The following is a 17,957-nucleotide window of genomic DNA, read 5'->3' as shown; positions in this document are numbered from 1 at the left end:
CGATGCAGCTACGATGCTGCGTGTAGTGTCGCGGACATGCAGCCACTTTCCCAGTAAAAGTCCCAGTAGTAGTCAACGTAATCGATTACGTAAATACGTCAATTTACGTAACGTGTGTCGACGCATCGGATGACGTAATGAAAATGCGCTGCGCCCGGTCCGAGCATGGATTCTGATTCCCCCAGAGAGCAAGAAGCGTCAAATACTTCAAACAGAGACCCAACAATGTGGTGCTCTGTAAGTTGTGTAGGATGGAGATGGTGTACCACAGCAGTACAAGTGCAATGCACGAGCACCTGACAAGAAGGCATCCCAGAGCGCTGAGTGAAGAAGACAGCAACAAGACACCGCCGTAAGTCCCGTTTACTTTTTCATCACCCAGGCATGATCTATTAAGATTGTAAAAGCGCGGACGTGTTTCTGTAAGCAGTAGTCATTTAAAGTTTGTTTATAAAATGTTTCTTCATCACCACCATGTTAAAAGTATTTTATGGACCACTGTTATGGTAATGTAACGTAACGTAGCATTACACCATGCGTCATCTAACGTTGTTATTCGGCCGTTATATATTTTCTGTTTACTTTAACGCTGATGTACGAGTGAGAAAATGGCTTATAGTAACATTACATATTGTTCTACAGTCTGTGACTGTTAGTCTATAAATAGTTTCAACTATTTCTCTTTCTCTACACTGATGCAAAAGTACATTTGCTAGTGTTTATCTTAACTGCATATTATTACAGTGATTAAATAAATCCATGTCTAAACCATTTTAAGTTTTAAGTTAAGTACTTAAGTAAAAATACTGATGATAATTATTATTATTATTATTAGCCTAATGTCATAACACAACAGTGCTGTGGAAATTAGACCAAATTTAAAATGTGCCACTGTTATCATTATTCTAATGGCTTTCTGTGTCTCTTTTTCAGGATAAGACAAAGCAGAGTGGAGGACTTTTTCTACAAAAAGAACATTGCACTTTATTCCTTTTACATGAATTTACAATACAAGCTCTTGTTTTAATTTTATTTTGGAGAAATTTTATTTTGGACTGAAAACAGATTACCAGCAAAGACTGGGATATTTTTTGTTGTGAAATAATGCCATAATAATATTCTTGTTTTATGTATATGTTTATAAGAGAAGATATTTGAATAAAGTATTGAAATAATAATGAGTCAAGTTTTTGATATTTATTTATTTATAAAAAAGATATTTCTAATAATTGATGAATTAGTTGTTAGATTAATCGACTAATCGAAAAAATAATATATAAATAATCGTTAAAAAAATAATTGTTAGGTGCAGCCCTACCATAGTAGGACAAAAAATATTGCGACCGGGAAAGGATTTTCGGAGCAATAGTCCTTCGGAACGATGGGCTTTTGTTTTCGGCATAACGGGCTGTCGGACAGATGGACTTTCAGTCCAATGGGACATTTTTTGATTTTTATTGAGGTTTTGGGATAATGGGCCATTGGAACAATGGCATGGCACCTTGAAACAGCTAAGGGGAAAAAGCTAGCATGGCTCTGTCAAAAGGTAAAAAATAACATTAATCAGTGAATTTTAGAGTTGTTGGTTGGCAGAATTTTTTTTTTTTACTTTTGGACAGAGCCAGGCTAGCTAATGTTTTCCCCCTGCTTCAAGTCTTTATGCTAATGTGTACATTACTCTGCACTCTAAGCCAATCTCCTGGCTGTAGATTTGTATTTAAACTAGAGCTGTCAAAGTTAATAACGCATTAACCAAATTTGTTTTAACGTCACTAAAGGCCAAAAAAAAATCACGTTAATCGTAACTTTAAGTAATGTTATTTTTTAATGCCAAATTTTTTTTAACCAAATAATTGCTTTAACACATTAATGCAACTTGCGATTTGTAGGTTGTAGCCGCCTCTTTTGGCGATGAAAAGCTGCCATGGCCATTTTCAAAGGGGTCCCTTGACCTCTGACCTCAAGATATGTGAATGTAAATGGGTTCTATGGGTACCCACGAGTCTCCCCTTTACAGACATGCCCACTTTATGATAATCACATGCAGTTTTGGGCAAGTCATAGTCAAGTCAGCACACTGACACACTGACAGCCTGTTGGGCTGCAGTTTAACATGTTATGATTTGAGCATATTCTTTATGCTAAGTGCAGTACCTGTGAGGGTTTCTGGACAATATCTGTCATTGTTTTGTGTTATTAATTGATTTACAATAATAAATATATACATACATTTGCATAAAGCAGCATATTTGCCCACTTACATGTTGATAAGAGTATTAAATTCTTGACAAATCTCCCTTTAAGGTACATTTTCAACAGATAACAAATGTGCGATTCATTTGTAATTAATCGCGATTAATTATTTTAATCAATTGACAGCCCTAATTTTAGTCTAAATTGCATCATGTCACATAACAATATACCAGTTTTCACAGCAAGTGTCATGGAATAACTGTATAGGGTCACTGCGGCCACCTAACCCCAACCTCTATGCTGTGTATGCTTTAACAGCAGCACTCACTAAACCATAATTCACGTCTCTCAACATGACAGCTTTAAAGGAAGGTGAGACGGCATGGAGGCTTAATGTGGAAAGTCAAACTCCATGACATCCAAACATTACGGGGAGCACCGGAGGGCAAAACCGGTGTTAATTTGAAACACTTTGAGTTTTAAGGTTTAACGGACACAGCAGCAATAAAAGCAAGGTCTGAGGAGGATCAGATATGATCTGAAATAGAGTGGATAACAGGACTGGAGAAAGTGATAGGGAAAAGGGGCAGAGGTAGAGGTGTAATGGTGTCAATCTGAACAAAGGCCATGAGAAGAGGACAAATTGAAGAAGAGGACTGCGAGGGATTAGGAGGTAAAGTGTGGTAGACGGGGAGAGATATCTAAAAGGAGTCTGAGGACAGACACAGCCGGAGAGGAAAGAGGGAAGAAATGGATAGTGGGAGAGAGGGATCAAGGCTGAGAATTCAAGGAGGACTAACAAGGTTAAACGGTGTGTCAACTACACATATTTCCTGCCCTGCAGCCTCCAAGGTAATCAAAAACTAATGTGGGGAATTAAGCCACATGGCACATTACATCCACTTTAAATTGAGCATTGGCAAAAGCCCATAAATCTGGATTCTGAATGCATATACAATCAGCCACACAGGTGTACATTGTACATGCCAATTGTCAGTTTATTTGTAGAATGCAACATGACACGACTGGTTTTCTTCAGAGAGAGAGAGCCAGGCGGAGGTGCCAAATGTCACGCTTTTGGCATGAGACACCTGCTTTCAGGCTCTGGCCCAATTCCAAACCACCCTCTCCCTACCCACCTCCACTCTGTTTGCATCTTTGCACGGAGGGTCCGTATTAGGTGTCATCCCAAACCAATTAGCGGGGAGGGGAGTAGAGGTGGGTTATAAAACCGTCCGACAGCGAGCCGACTTCACCAGCTGCTCTTACTGACGACGTGCAACGCCGCTGTGTGTTCGTCATGGAACACGCTCCAATGTCAGTTCCGTGCGACTACCAGTACAAACATTGACTTGCTAACTGCTCAAACTGAGAGTGACATTTAATTTATTCTACTTTATTGCCACACAGACGTTATCGACTTAAAGTAAATAGATTGTATTTAGGATAAAATATACCCTTGTTTAGTCTAGAAAACGGTAGACATGTTCATTTGATTGTAAAGTGTTGTTGACAGTACAATAATTTAGGGTATCAACTAAAATGTAGAAATACATTTGAAGTTGATGTGGTTGATGTGTTCTGTTTACAATTTGTTTCTGCTGCCCCTGCTGAAAACTTTGCTGATGTAAAATAAAGTTATTTTCAGCTGTGACAAAGGTTGCCTATCAAAAGACGAGCCTATAGTTTTTCATGTCTTCCTGCCTCACAGCTGGATTTTATAAACCATTATGCACAAAGCATGACACGATCGTTGTCCAAGGGGCTGATCGTGGCACGCCCAGGTGACAGGGGAGATGACGGCCATCATTCATGGGGACTTTTTCTATTACTCAGAGAGGGAGTCACTTTTCACGGCTAATGGGATTTACCCCTTTGGAACCTTTAGTGGATCTGTGTGAGCCTTTCTCAGTTTGGCTTGGTAAAGCAAGGCATTACTGTATTTAAAGTATATTACAGGCAGGGTCTGAACTTAACTTTTTTCACTTCCTGCCACTGTGGCAGGCAAAAAAAAAATATGTTTTGTCCGCTACTCAGAAATTGTATCTGCCACTTTTGAAATCTCTGCGCTAAATGAAGGAATAACGTTTTAAATTTGATGTCATTCAATGTTCGAATATTTTTTATATAAAAACATTATATACAAGTTAAATTACAGTGTTCAAATTACACCGTAGCTTCTGGAGAGCCCTATTTTTTGGGGCAGGGAAGGTACTGTAAACAGTACTGCACTGTACTTTGTTATTGAAATCTATCGTGATTGTTTGCATAAATACACTCAATTCAAATTATTATGATTATTTAAATATTTGCTTTGATTAAATAAATCTTGGCAAGCTGCTTAGAGCTAGTGTTAGGAAGATAAAAAGATCATAATTCCCTTTAATATCTATTTTATATTAATGTGAAAACATATCCTTCAAGCAACTGGATTTATCGCCAAAAACTTCATTTTACGAGATTACATATGAGCACGTCATGATAACGTTGTAATTTACCTTCACCCAATAGTAATTTTTCCTGAGCAGCGTTTGAACGCCTCATAATAATAACTCAATGGCACCTCCGTTAAAGTTAGTAACTCCATTATTTAGCCAAGCAGGACTGTGCTGCCCACCTGCTGCTAACAGCTAACGTTACTAACTCTCCTCCTGCTGATTTCAGCAATTTACCTGCATTTGGCGGGTGGCGGGTGCTAATTTCAGACCCTGATTACAGGCTTTAGTTATGTGTGTTTATATCTGTACTCCCGGTATACAAGGAAGTGCGTGTGTTGTGCCATATTTTCTTTACTGTCTATAGTTTGAAAATGCTTGTAGGAATCATTATGAAGTGATCATAATGATCCCTACAAGCTCCATGTTTTAATTTTTCTTTCATGCTTCATACAGCCATAATGAGATTATGAAATTGATGGGGAGAGACTTGCCAAAGTCCAAGTAAGATGCACTACACTGAAGTTATTGTACTTGGCCCTGAGCGCCTCCGAAACAAATTATCTAATGATATAGTTACTCTAGATGGCATTGCCCTGGCCTCCAGCACCACTGTAAGGAATCTGGGAGTTATCTTCGATCAGGACTTGTCCTTTAACTCTCACATAAAACAAACCTCAAGGACTGCCTTCTTTCATCTACGTAACATTGCGAAGATCAGGCACATCCTGTGTCAAAATGATGCAGAAAAATTAGTCCATGCATTTGTTACCTCCAGACTCGATTACTGCAATTCCTTATTATCAGGCTTCTCCAATAAGTCTCTTAAGACTCTCCAGTTGATCCAGAATGCTGCAGCACGTGTACTGACAAGAACTAGAAAAAGAGATCATATTACGCCTGTATTAGCTTCTCTACACTGGCTGCCTGTAAAATCCAGAATAGATTTTAAAATCGTCCTCCTCGCCTACAAAGCGCTAAACGGTCAGGCCCCATCATATCTTAAAGAGCTCATAGTACCCTACTACCCCACTAGAGCACTGCGCTCACAGAATGCAGGGTTACTTGAGGTTCCTAGAGTCTCCAAATGTAGAATGGGAGCCAGAGCCTTCAGCTATCAAGCTCCTCTTCTCTGGAACCAGCTCCCAGTTTGAGTCCGGGAGGCAGACACCGTCTCTACATTTAAGAGTAGGCTAAAGGCTTTCCTCTTTGATAACGCTTATACTTAAGCTGCTATAGGCCTAGACTGCCGGGGGACTTCCTATGACACACTGAGCTCCCCTCTCCTTCTGTATATACTCATGTCCCATGTGTATGTTGTTACTAACTTCATTCTTTCCCGGGAGTCCTTGTGCCTCCTTGTCTCGCAGCTAACCGTGGAACGGGGTCTCACCTGGAGCGAGGTCATACCTGGAGCGGGATCACACCGGGAGCGAGGTTATACCTGGAGCAGGGATACACTTGGAGCGGGGTTTCACCTGGATCTGGATGTCTCCGGTATTGTGGCTGCATCTGCTACCGCGTCCGGTGCCTGCTTGACACCAACTGCTACCATCATTAATTAACTACGTCTGTACGAGGGACTACCAATGCTAACGAGGGATTACCAACACTTAGTGACAAAGTGGAAGCCTGGAGACTAACACTTCTCGGTCATTGCCAAAGACATCAAGAACTCCCAGCAAGCATGCTGATGCTGCGGGAACCAATGCACGGGCATCGATCACAGGGACGTCCCACACCAACACACATGGACGTACTGAGGAAAGATAATGGACAGTGCTGGCGAGCTAGCCAGATGTATGGTGGACTGGGACAGCTGGAAGCTCCGCTTGAAAGCCCGTCTGAGGACGACCCAATGACATCAATTCCGATAGTTGTATTATCACTCTTTCCATCCACCACTATTGGTTTTGTGTTATCAGTCCTACTTGTATTAGCTATTACAGCTGCTAGGCTACTATTGTGGCTGCTTCCCTCTCTCTCTCTCTCTCTCTCTCTCTCTTTCTCTCTCTCTCTCTCTCTCTCTATCTATCTATCTATCCCCCCAGCCGGTCTCGGCAGATGGCCGCCAGCCCTGCGCCCGGTTCTGCTCCAGGTTTCTTCCCAGTAATCGGGGAGTTTTTCCTGGCCACAGCGCGCTTGGTGGATACTGTTGGGTCTCTAAACTACGGTGTACGGTCATAGACCTGCTCTATATATAAAGCGTCTTGAGATAACTTCTGTTGTGATTTGACGCTATACAAAAATAAATTGAATTGAATTGAATTGAACTAGTCATAGGTTTAATTGAACTTTGGCTGACTTTCTCGTGTCACACAGATTGCCAGCCATCGCTCCTCGCTCCATCGCTCATTTGAAAATGAATGAATAGCTGTCACTTTACCTGCTGCTGCTGGTGGTGTCATAGTGCACAGCCAGTGACAGAGAAGAAATAGAAATGATTGAGTAAAGTGATCAAACAATTAACCTCTTCATCCCTGCCAGTTCTGGCAAAGCTGCTGGGAATTAACTTGTGGATGAGCATGGAAACATGAACAGAGTCATTTATGCAGTGGTGAGTAGAGTAGCCAAAAACTGTACTCAAGTAAAAGAAGAAGTAAAGCACTCATCAAAATAACCACTTGAGTAAGAGAAAGTTAAACCTGCAGATGGCAGAATATTTTTGGCATCATTGGGCAAAAATTCCATAATAACCTTTCAGCATATTGTAATTCAAGTGTTCTGAGAGAAAACTAGACTTCTGCTCCTCCTCATGGTTCTGTTTTCAGGCTTTAAAAAATCTAGCCTGTGACGGGGGACTTTGACCAATCACAGGTCATTTCATTGAGAGAGAGCGTTCCTATTGGTTGTTCATTCAGTGGAGGCAGCTGTCGATCACCCGCAAACGTATTCAGGGTCGTATTTCCTCACCACACACTTTTACTGGTTTCAAAAATTGCTTGATTTTGTGTCACTGCATCTGTAACTATATATATTTGGTGGATTATTTCACTGTTGTTACAATGCTAATTGGCATTGTATTTTACATCGTTGGAAAGCCTGTTTATTTACCTTCGCAATGATGTCCAACTTGTAAGGACCATGCATTTGTGGGATGAGCAGCACAGCTGATTATGTGGGTAGCGCCCAAGAAAAATTTGCCAAAATGCTCCGTCAATGGTAAACAGTGTATTCTCCTGTTGGTATTGACTCTTGTTTTGAGTTGTTTGGTGGATTGGATGATTGAACTCTCTATCAGTAACATGGAACAAACAAGACATAATGGCAATTTTACACTTTATTCATTTAATACACCGTCAGGAGCCTCAGTAGCGGTTGAAGATCCATACGCAGCCACAACAGCCTGGCACCTCCTCCTCATGCTGGTCACCAACCTGGTCACACATTTCTGTGGGATGGCGTTCCATTCCTCAACCAGGATTCGTTGCAGGTCAGCCAGCGTGGTTGTGTTGGTCACTCTAACACGTACAGCATGCCCAAGCTGATCCCACAAGTGTTGAATTGGGTTGAGGTCTGGACTCTTGGCAGGCCGTTCCATTCTCTCTACTCCCACATTGTGGAGGTAGTCTGTGATAACCCTGGCTCTGTGGAGGCGAGCGTTGTCATCTTGGAGGATGAAGTTAGGTCCCAGATTGTGGAGATATGGGATCGCCACTGGCTGCAGAAACTCATCCCGATATCTCACTGCATAGAGATGGCCTTCAATGATAACAAGCCTTGTTTTGCCAGTGAGGGAGATGCCGCCCCACACCATGACACTGCCCCCACCAAAAGCTGTTACTCCATCGGTGCAACAATCAGCATAGCGTTCTCCTCGTCGTCTCCATACTTTGACCCTGCCATCCAACTTTGGCAGACAGAACCTGGACTCATCACTGAACATGACATTCCCCCACATGTTCAGGTTCCATTTTCTGTGTTGGTTACACCAGCGCAAACGGGCCTGACGGTGAAGGGCAGTCATTGCAGGCTTCCTGGTAGCCTTATGAGAATACACTGTTTAGAGCAGGGGTGTCCGGACCGGTAAAATCATGGCATAATAACTTAAAAATAACGACAACTTCAGATTGTTTTCTTTGTTTTACTTTGGTCCAAAATAGTACAAGCACATTCTGAAAATGTACACATCACAAATAATCCTCTTGACAAAACACTTCAAGTTAGTTGAAAATTCTGAGGAAAAAATTGGTGCAATTTCAAGAACACAATGCCTCAGTGATTGGAACTTAAACTTCGTCTCAGTGTATCTACATAGCCATTAAACTTTAAGTTACAGCCTATCTGGGATTGAACAAAATACGAAATAAATAATAAATAAATAAAACAACTCTTCTAGGTATCAAATACCTCATTTGTCATTTCCACATATTAATCCTGTGCTAACTCAACAAACCATACAAACTGAGGTAGAAACTATTCAAGAGGGTTGAGTTGCTCCCTGCCTTGTAGGCTAAACTATTTATTGATAGAAAAATAAAAGCTGTGCAATGGAGAACAATTTCAACAAACCAAACTTATGAATTGAAGTGACTGACATTATTACAGTAAATCATACACTGTTCATTTTCTTTAAATTTCCACAGAAGACAATCATTTTCACAGAACTATATCAGGGTGCAGTGTCTCATGCAGCATTTTAAGTGGGATTACCCATTGTTTATTTCACTCTTAAAACCTGGCATCTTTTAGCTTTCACAAGTGCATCAATATCAGGCGTCACATCCTGAGTGGCAGCCAATTTCAGGATGTTATTCAAGTGCTTGTTCGTGAGCCTTGAGCGCAGATTTGTTTTATTGATGCTCATTACAGAGAAAACTTGCTCACAAAGATATGTGGTTCCAAACATGCACAACACTTTTGCAGCAAGGGCTGTCAAGTTGGGGTAACGTGGCAAGAGATACTGATAAAATGTGTCCAAGCCAGCTGCGGCAAATTTGCCCTTCAAATCCGAGTCACACTGCAAGTCTATTATTTCAAGTTGGATGTTGATGGGCAGATCAGAGGCATTCGCGGTGAATGGCGAGCAAAAAACTTTGAAGTCTTTCTCCAGTTCACCAAAAATCTGAAAACGTTGCTCAAACTCCCGCAATAGTCCCGTTATTTTATCTTTGAACCGCTTCATGTCTGCGGCATGTTGGGTCGCACACACATCTTTCAGACAAGGAAAGTGAGCTGCATCACCACCTGCGAGTTGCATCTCCCACAATGACAGCTTCAACTTGAACGCACATATGCTGTCATAATACTGCGTGACAACTTTGTTGCGCCCCATTTTGTTCAAGTTATTCAAGTGCTCTGTAACATCCACCATAAATGCAAGGTCCTGCATCCATTCTGTGGACTGAAATTCTAACACTGGTTTGCCCTTTTTTTCCATGAACTGTTCAATTTCCTCTCGTAATTCAAAGAAACGCCTCAGCACAGCACCTCGGCTTAACCGTCTTACCTTGGTGTGGTATGGCAGCCCATAGTTGTGGTCTTTCTCTCTGAGAAGGCTGTCAAACTGATGGTGATTCAGGCCTCTGGATCGGATGAAATTAACAGTTTGGACGACCACCTTCATGACGTTATCCATCTTTAATGACTTGCAACACAAAGCCTCCTGATGCAAAATACAGTGAAAAGTCCAAAAATCACGTTCTCCATTTGCAGTCTGCACTTTCTCTCTGAACTTTGTCACAACACCTGCTTTTTTCCCGATCATTGAGGGCGCACCATCTGTAGCCAGGCTGACAGCGCGGGACCAGTCCATTCCGACCAGAGCATCACAAGACATAACAAGTATTTCAGCAATCTATTGTCTGCAGTTACAGAGAACTAAAATGTTAGGTCACTGTCCTATGGTGACAAAGTTGGACATGTGAGGCCCTGAGATTGTCTAAAGGTACAGTGTTAAACTGCAGATATGAAAATTGCCATTACATTCCTCCCTTTGAGCATTCTATGCTCACTTTAATAATTAACATATCTGATTACTACTAGCACCGTTGTAATACACAAAATCAAAGTGTGAAGATACTATGTGATTTTGATTTAAGTATATGAGAAAGAAGGAATTAAACTATCTCAGACAATATCATCATAAAATGGTGGCGTCCACCCTGGAGGTGGAAAAAGGTCAGGAATGCCTTTCTCCAGCTGTGGTGTATGTACATATTGTCCAACAGTAGATTTGATCAAAGCTTTAGCACAAGGAAAAATGCATAATCAATTTAACAAGTCTGATGTACTCTGTAACACATATAAGATAATAAAAAATAACAAAGGCATAGGAATAAAAATAAAAATGAAAAATAAAAAAAAGATAAAAAGATGGCCATGTGTTTTCTCCAGGTTTAGTCAGTTTGTCGGAGAAGTTGTGCAACAGGTCTCTGTCGTCCCCCATGCTCCTGCATTAGTATTAATGTCATGTACGCACCCCGGTCGTCAAAAGTCTGTGTCAATGGTCTGGTGCAGTCTGTTAGGTCCAATGTTGGAGGAGATTTAGAGCTAGCTTCAAACCAATAAAAGCTTTTTCTGCTTCAGGTGTCCAGACAATCTTATATTATTGTGTAAGGGCAAAATTTGTCGCGTTTACCACAGCAGAGAATCAGAGACCCTGTGAAAATCAACTTTGGGGGCCGCTGTTTACTCCCAACCTGTAGCATCCTTCGATTTGACCAGTGAGACGTTGGGATCAGAGTGTGGTATCTGAAATAGAGACTGAAAAAGTGTGTCAGGCAGAGTCACTGAAACAGCCAGTCAAGATTGAGTTTGCCCTTATCAAGGCCTTCTCTGTACCATTTGTTTTCAAACTCAGTGTCTACTCCAAAAGAGATAAGCGAGGTGCATTGCAAGTCATGTTTTCTCATAATATCTGTGTGTGGCTATGGAGAGAGCTGTAGCTTGGTTTATGAGAGTGTCATTAACAGAGTTAAGAGCAGTGTTTGGGATTTTCCATTGGTAGGCATATAACAGGTCCTCTTTACTATATTTGAAAAAATATGTTGTTTGCTAATTCTGGTTACAACTATGCCCTGTGGTGTAGATATCAAAACTATCCCCAGTAAAACAATAAAATCTCTCCCCATCAGGTTAATCGGACAGTGTTTTGATAACAGAAAAGAGTGTTTGAAATCCCCCTCAATGTTATCCCAGCATGGTAGTGTGTATCTTTTTACCACAGATGATGTCTTTACCATGTATAGTAAGTTTTAGCTTTGGCATCTGTTAATATGTGTCATGTGAGTACTTAGCATATAGTTCAATAGCTTTCTCTTTACCAGTTTCCTGTACAGATTCAAGATATTCAATTGCTTGTGAAATCATGAGTTGTGTGTCTGTGTTCTTACGTGTCTGATGTGCAGATAGGTCACTGTTTCCCGTCTCCGTGTCAAAGCTAGATGAATCCTTCACTGTCCTCGACCCCTCCGCTAGTCAATCAGCCTGTGTGTCCTGGTTCTCAGGGCAATTCCTTGCCCAGTGTCCTGTCTTTCCACATCTGAAGCAGGCGTTGGATCTCTCCCTGCCACCACCACTTCTGCCATGGCGTGATTCTCGACAGTCTTAAGGTTTCAGCATTCCCAAGTGATGCAATTGCATTTTATCATCTCACTGATCTCTGGTCTCATTGATGAAGCGGTCCCAAAGATGAGCTTCCCAGGGACCGACCTCATTGTTTCCCTTCATGGCAGCTGGTAGTAGGAGGCCACTGTGTGTTGTGAACCTCTGTGAGTCTGATAAGGTACGCAGACACAGTCTCATCGTCTCTCTGCTTGCACAGTGAGATTTTGCCAATGTCCATTCTCACTGGGAAAGCAGTCTTTACATCGTTGCAAAGTCCAGTTATGGTGTGCGAGGGGCAGTGTATGGTGGAGGCTTGGTTGCTGAGCTTGTTGGGCCCTCTTCCTCCGTCATGGCTCCTTCCACTGGTGGAGGTAGAGGTGGAGATGGAGCGCTGGGCAGCACTGCCTGGGCCGGCTGTCGTCGTTGCGGGGTCGAGTCCAGATCAGGATCTAGTTTGAGACACTGAGACATGGATTTTAGTGGTGCTGTCCCTGATTTTTTTGTTTTCTCTCCCGGATGGTTGCTTCTTCTACTTTGTTTTTTAAAGCTTGGAGCTGTCTTATGCTAAAACTGCCAGTGCTTAGAAATCCACACTCGTTAACCCACACGTCAAGTTGATCAAATACCTTTTACTGTTTACTGTATTTGGTGGTCATATCTTTGATGTTAGGCGACATTAATTGAGGTGGATTATCACAATCCTTTGAGTTTACTATGATTTGCACCTATTTTAAAAAAAATAGTTTTCAAGATCTCTTCAATATCAATGTACTTTTTAGTTAAGGGCCATGGACTAAAGAAGGGAAAGAATTTTTTATCAAGATTTTTGCTTAGAGATTTCTACAGGTGGTTGTACCTTTATATACTTCAACTCCTGCAGGTGGTTATACTCCAGTAAGGTCTTACTTCTAGTTACTCTTTCCCCCCCTCTTTTTTCTTTTTCTTCTAGTGGGTGATCAGTCCAACTAAATCAACCACTCTAATAACAATATTATTATTATTATTATTATTATTATTATTATTAATAATATAATATCAGTTTGTACACTATACGCGATTACAGTGTATGGATGTTATCCCTCTGAGTTCCCAGAACTCCTTTGAGTTCCCTGAACTCCTTGGTACCGTATTGCGCTAGCCCTGGATTCTACAGCGGTTTCCAAAACCTGCCCTGTTGACACGTCTGTCACAACCACCCTCGTTGGTGATGAGAATCACTTTTCTTTTCATTCCCCCCAAAGCGCGTCTTTTATCCCCCTGTACAGCTTCTTTTATCCCCCTGTACAGACACTGTATGAATGAATTCTATTAATGTATGCTTTTTCTGAATGAATTCTTACTTACCAGAAAGACAGAGTTGTTTTTTTTTTTCTTTGCCACCTGGTTCTTTGGATCACACCGGTGAGCGAGACTTGGTCCTCCGGCGTCAGGCCCCCACTTCTACACCCTTTTTATGGGGAGGTTGAGGTTAGAGTCCCGGACTCCAGCCGTGCACAGTCTTTACCCTCGCACAGAGTTCCAGCGGTCCCGCTCACATGAGTGATCCTGCCGACAACGCCAAATTGTGGTGGCAGTTTCTGTTAAAACAAGACACAAACCAAGGTAACAACTTGTCTTTCAGTGAATTTAATAAAAAAGCATACATTAATAAGTAAAGCATCTGCAGATGGACTCACGAGCACAGCCACCTGTTGTGGACTGTGGCAAGTGAGCCCCGAATACAAAGAGTAGTCAGTATTTATACATTTAAAGCATAACACGAAGATAAGTGCAAAGAAGAAAAGAAGAGAAGGAAGTGTATCGATGCGTCAGCACACAGCAGACAACAGAGCATCACAAGACATAACAAGTATTTCAGCAGTTATTGTTTGCAGTTACAGAGATCTAAAATGTCAGGTCACTGTCCTATGGTGACAAAGTTGATCATGTGAGGCCCTGAGATTGTCTAAAGGTACAGTGTTAAACTGCAGATATGAAAATTGCCATTACATAATATTACAACTTTTTTCTTGTAAACTTCTGACTTTATTCTCATAATATTATGACTTTTTTTCTCCTAAACTTCTGACTTTACTCGTACTAATCAAATCGAGGGAGTCGAGCGATCAAATCCATTTGTTCTGTTCAGGCCGTGCTGAGTCACAGGAACCCGCAGCCTGTCTTCTAATATCCAACAATTACATAACTTTACTACAGATGTTCCACTAACATCATCACTAAATGAACAAGCATTTCCCTTCAGTATTCAGACAGCAGCCGAGAACAAGAATAGCTTTGGAGATGCTAAAACATGTGAATACCTAAATCCCTGGACAGACAGACAGACAGACAGCAACAGACACCAACGTTAAAGCTTCAATCCTCACCGAGGGTTCAACCTACAGAAAAGATGATGCAGCATTTTGTGTTCACCTTGTCATTACTGTGAAGTTGTTTAATTATTCTTCCTGTGCTGATGCTTCCTATAATATCTTCTAAATGTTGTGTCCTAACACAGCGTTTGTCTGTCAAAGGCTTCAGCAGTTCTGCCCTGCATTATCCATCGGCTCTGTGAAGACCCAAACCAACTATGTGATTATTTGTGCATGTTGAAGTCGATGAATTTCAGTTCAAATTTAAAAAAGATGCCATTGACAAGTGTAACCCGCAAACGTATTCAGGGTCGAATTTCCTCACCACACACTTTTACTGGTTTCAAAAATTGCTTGATTTTGTGTCACTGCATCTGTAACATATATGTCTGTAAAGGGGAGACTCGTGGGTACCCATAGAACCCATTTTCATTCACATATCTGGAGGTCAGAGGTCAAGGGGACCCCTTTGAAAATGGCCATGATAGTTTTTTCTCACCAAAATGTAGCGTAATTTTGGAGCGTTATTTAGCCTCCTTCCCGACAAGCTAGTATGACATGGTTGGTACCGATGGATTCATCAGGTTTTTCTAGTTTCATATGATGCCAGTATCTTAAAGTGAGCGCGCTACAACCTCTGAAAAATACAGAATAGCGGTTAATTTAACCATTTGGCAGCACCTTCGCAACTCACTAGGTGGCTCTCTGAGGCCCACCAGTGGTTGAGAATAGCTGTCTTTAATACTATTTAATAATGAATTATTCTCACAAACAATACTGTGACAAGTTGGGCAACATAGATCAATAAAAATCATGAATTAATCAATACCTGAGTTTTACTAAAAAAGCACTTTATTGATCAAGCATGTTTTCTCTTTTTCAGAATGGAATGATATGAAAGATCTTAAGTTTGAGAGTCCGTCTCCTTTGGAGATGAAAAATTGAAGGCAAAAATTAATAAAAGCAGACAATTTTTTTTAAAAACTCCAAATGTGTTGAAAGTGCTGAAAGTGATATATATATTAAAATAAAATATTTATATATATATATGTATATATATATATATATATATATATATACATATATATATAAATACGATATTTATATATATATAATTTATATACAGTATATGGAGATGGAGGAGGAGGTGGAGGGAGGCTCAGGTTTTTCACATCAATGTTACACAGCTGCTGCCCTCTGGAGACATTCTGTGGCGCATGGAACATCTGTGCATAGAATGTCATGATGTCATGATGTGACATCACATGCAAGGCTTATTGAAAGGCAGGCTGCACCTGCTGCCTTTAATCATGATGTCACAAAGCCAAATTCCGAATGATGTCACAAAGCCATCAAAGCCATCGGTTCAGAGAAATCTTACCTATAGGGGCATAAAGGGGTTTACTGAGGCATTAGAGCAGAAGATTACTGAGACGGATGATGGAGCAAGTTTCCAAACGCGTCAGAGTTCAGAGCAGATTAATGATACGCAGCGAAGACAGCGAAGACAACACAGAGATGGCAGCAACACATTCCGTCAATGTGACAAAGGGGTTACTGAGTGCTCCCATCAATGTGGCAAAGGGGCTCCTGAGTGCTCCCATCAATGCGGCAAAGGGGTTACTAAGTCCTCCCTTGAAAAAATCTCGAGCGTACTCAGATACCGTGAGCAGAGAACGCCGGATGACCGCTCACTCGCAGACATCTTGCCGCAGGAAATCGCACCGGACAGACCACAGAAAAAGGAGATCTAACCCAACCTCGCATGAATCTCTGACAGAGCAACGACCTGCAGATAACGTGAGCAGAGAACGCCGGATGACTGCTCACTCGCAGACAGCTCCCCGCAGCAAATCTAACCTGAAAAACTACAGAAACAGTAGTTCTACCCAAACCTCGCCTGAATCTCTGACAGAGCAACGACCTGCAGATAACGTGAGCAGAGGACGCCGGATGACCGCTCACTCGCAGACAGCTCCCCGCAGGAAATCTCACCTGACAGACTACAGAAACAGTAGTTCTACCCCAACCTCGCCTGAATCTCTGACAGGGAAAGGACCGGCAAATATCTTGGTCACAGAAGGCTGGATGACCACTCACAGAAACAGTAGTTCTACCCCAACCTCGCCTGAGGTCAACCGCAAAAAGAGCTCGTTGAAGACTAGACCTGAGGATCAGACACATGAGAACCGCTCAGAGGCTCCAGCTGCTGAGGATCAGACCTCAAGTTGGCGGAAAATCGGTGCTGGCGTTCTACTAAATGTAGGTTGGTGTGCTGGCATCGCCATCGTGGGACTAGTGGCCTATAGATACTTCACAAATGCATAGTGTCACCTCGTGCGATTTGAGGTGTAGCACCGTCACCACCGTCACCTCGTGCGATGTGAGGTGTAGCACTGTCACCTCGTGCGATATGAGGTGTAGCACCGTCACCATCGTCACCTCGTGCGATATGAGGTGTAGCACCGTCACCACTGTCACCTCATGCGATATGAGGTGTAGCACTGTCGTCACCTCATGCGATATGAGGTGTAGCACTGTCGTCACCTCATGCGATATGAGGTGTAGCACCGTCACCTTGTGCGATATGAGGTGTATAACCGTCACCTCCTGCGATATGAGGTGTATAACCGTCACCTCCTGCGATATGAGGTGTATAACCGTCACCTTGTGTGACATGAGGTGTATAACCGTCACCTCGTGCAATATGAGATGTAGCACCGTCACCTCGTGCGATATGAGGTGTAGCACCGTCACTTCGTGTGATATGAGGTGTAGCACCGTCACCTCGTGTGATTTGAGGTGTAGCACCGTCACCTCGTGCGATATGAGATGTATAACCGTCACCTCGTGCAATATGAGGTGTAGCACCGTCACCTCGTGTGATATGAGGTGTAGCACCGTCACCTCGTGCGATATGAGATGTATAACCGTCACCTCGTGCGAAATGAGGTGTAGCACCGTCACCTCATGCGATATGAGGTGTAGCACCGTCACCTCATGCGATATGAAGTGTTGCACCGTCACCTCATGTAATATGAGGTGTATAGTTTCCATGTTCTCTCCGTGTCAACGGGGGTTTTCCTCCAGGTGTTCTGGTTTCCTCCGACTGTCCAAAAACATGCATCATGACCTCTCACCTAATGTGAGCTGTGAATGTTCATAATGAGTGAGAGGTATTCAGAAAACACATTCTGAAAAATAAAAAAAATAAATAAAAATAAAATAACAAAAATGAACTGAATCTGTAAAATTAAATAAGGAAAACTGAGTATCATAATTGTAAGAAATTCTCATCATATTACGACTTTTTCTCTCATAAACTTCTGATTTTATTCTCATAATATTACGACTTTTTTTTGTAAACTTCTGACTTTATTCTCATAATATTACAACTTATTTTCTCGTAAAGTTATAATTTTATTCTCAT

The 17,957-nt window shown here is 41.8% G+C and overlaps 1 protein-coding gene and 1 long non-coding RNA gene across 12 annotated transcripts; one reads left to right on the top strand and one right to left on the bottom strand.

The window, feature by feature from the left end:
- Positions 1–207: 207 nt before the first annotated feature.
- LOC119479878 lies at positions 208–1,175 on the top strand. The gene is made up of 2 exons (XR_005204768.1): positions 208–352; positions 934–1,175. It is a non-coding gene; the product is annotated as an uncharacterized LOC119479878 (long non-coding RNA).
- A 15,064-nt stretch (positions 1,176–16,239) lies between these two features.
- On the bottom strand, positions 16,240–17,617 carry LOC119479965 (dynein heavy chain-like). Of its 11 annotated transcripts, none has more exons than XR_005204786.1 (3): positions 17,255–17,369; positions 17,105–17,194; positions 16,240–16,930 (listed from the first exon to the last, which is right to left on the bottom strand). XR_005204786.1 is itself a non-coding variant. In XM_037756002.1 (3 exons), exons 1-3 carry the CDS (start codon positions 17,582–17,584, stop codon positions 16,823–16,825), a joined length of 633 nt encoding a protein of 210 aa, XP_037611930.1. In that variant the 5' UTR covers positions 17,585–17,617; the 3' UTR covers positions 16,240–16,822. The 11 variants fall into 11 exon arrangements, 8 of the variants coding, with proteins under 8 accessions (XP_037611930.1, XP_037611927.1, XP_037611929.1 ...); XR_005204787.1 differs by having other exon boundaries at positions 17,105–17,164; positions 17,255–17,366; XR_005204788.1 differs by having other exon boundaries at positions 17,105–17,164; positions 17,225–17,330.
- Between the last annotated feature and the right edge of the window lie 340 nt (positions 17,618–17,957).

This window comes from Sebastes umbrosus, chromosome 20, assembly GCF_015220745.1.
Source record: "Sebastes umbrosus isolate fSebUmb1 chromosome 20, fSebUmb1.pri, whole genome shotgun sequence".
In the NCBI taxonomy this organism is placed as follows: domain Eukaryota; kingdom Metazoa; phylum Chordata; class Actinopteri; order Perciformes; family Sebastidae; genus Sebastes; species Sebastes umbrosus.
This window is presented reverse-complemented; position numbering and strand designations above follow the sequence as displayed.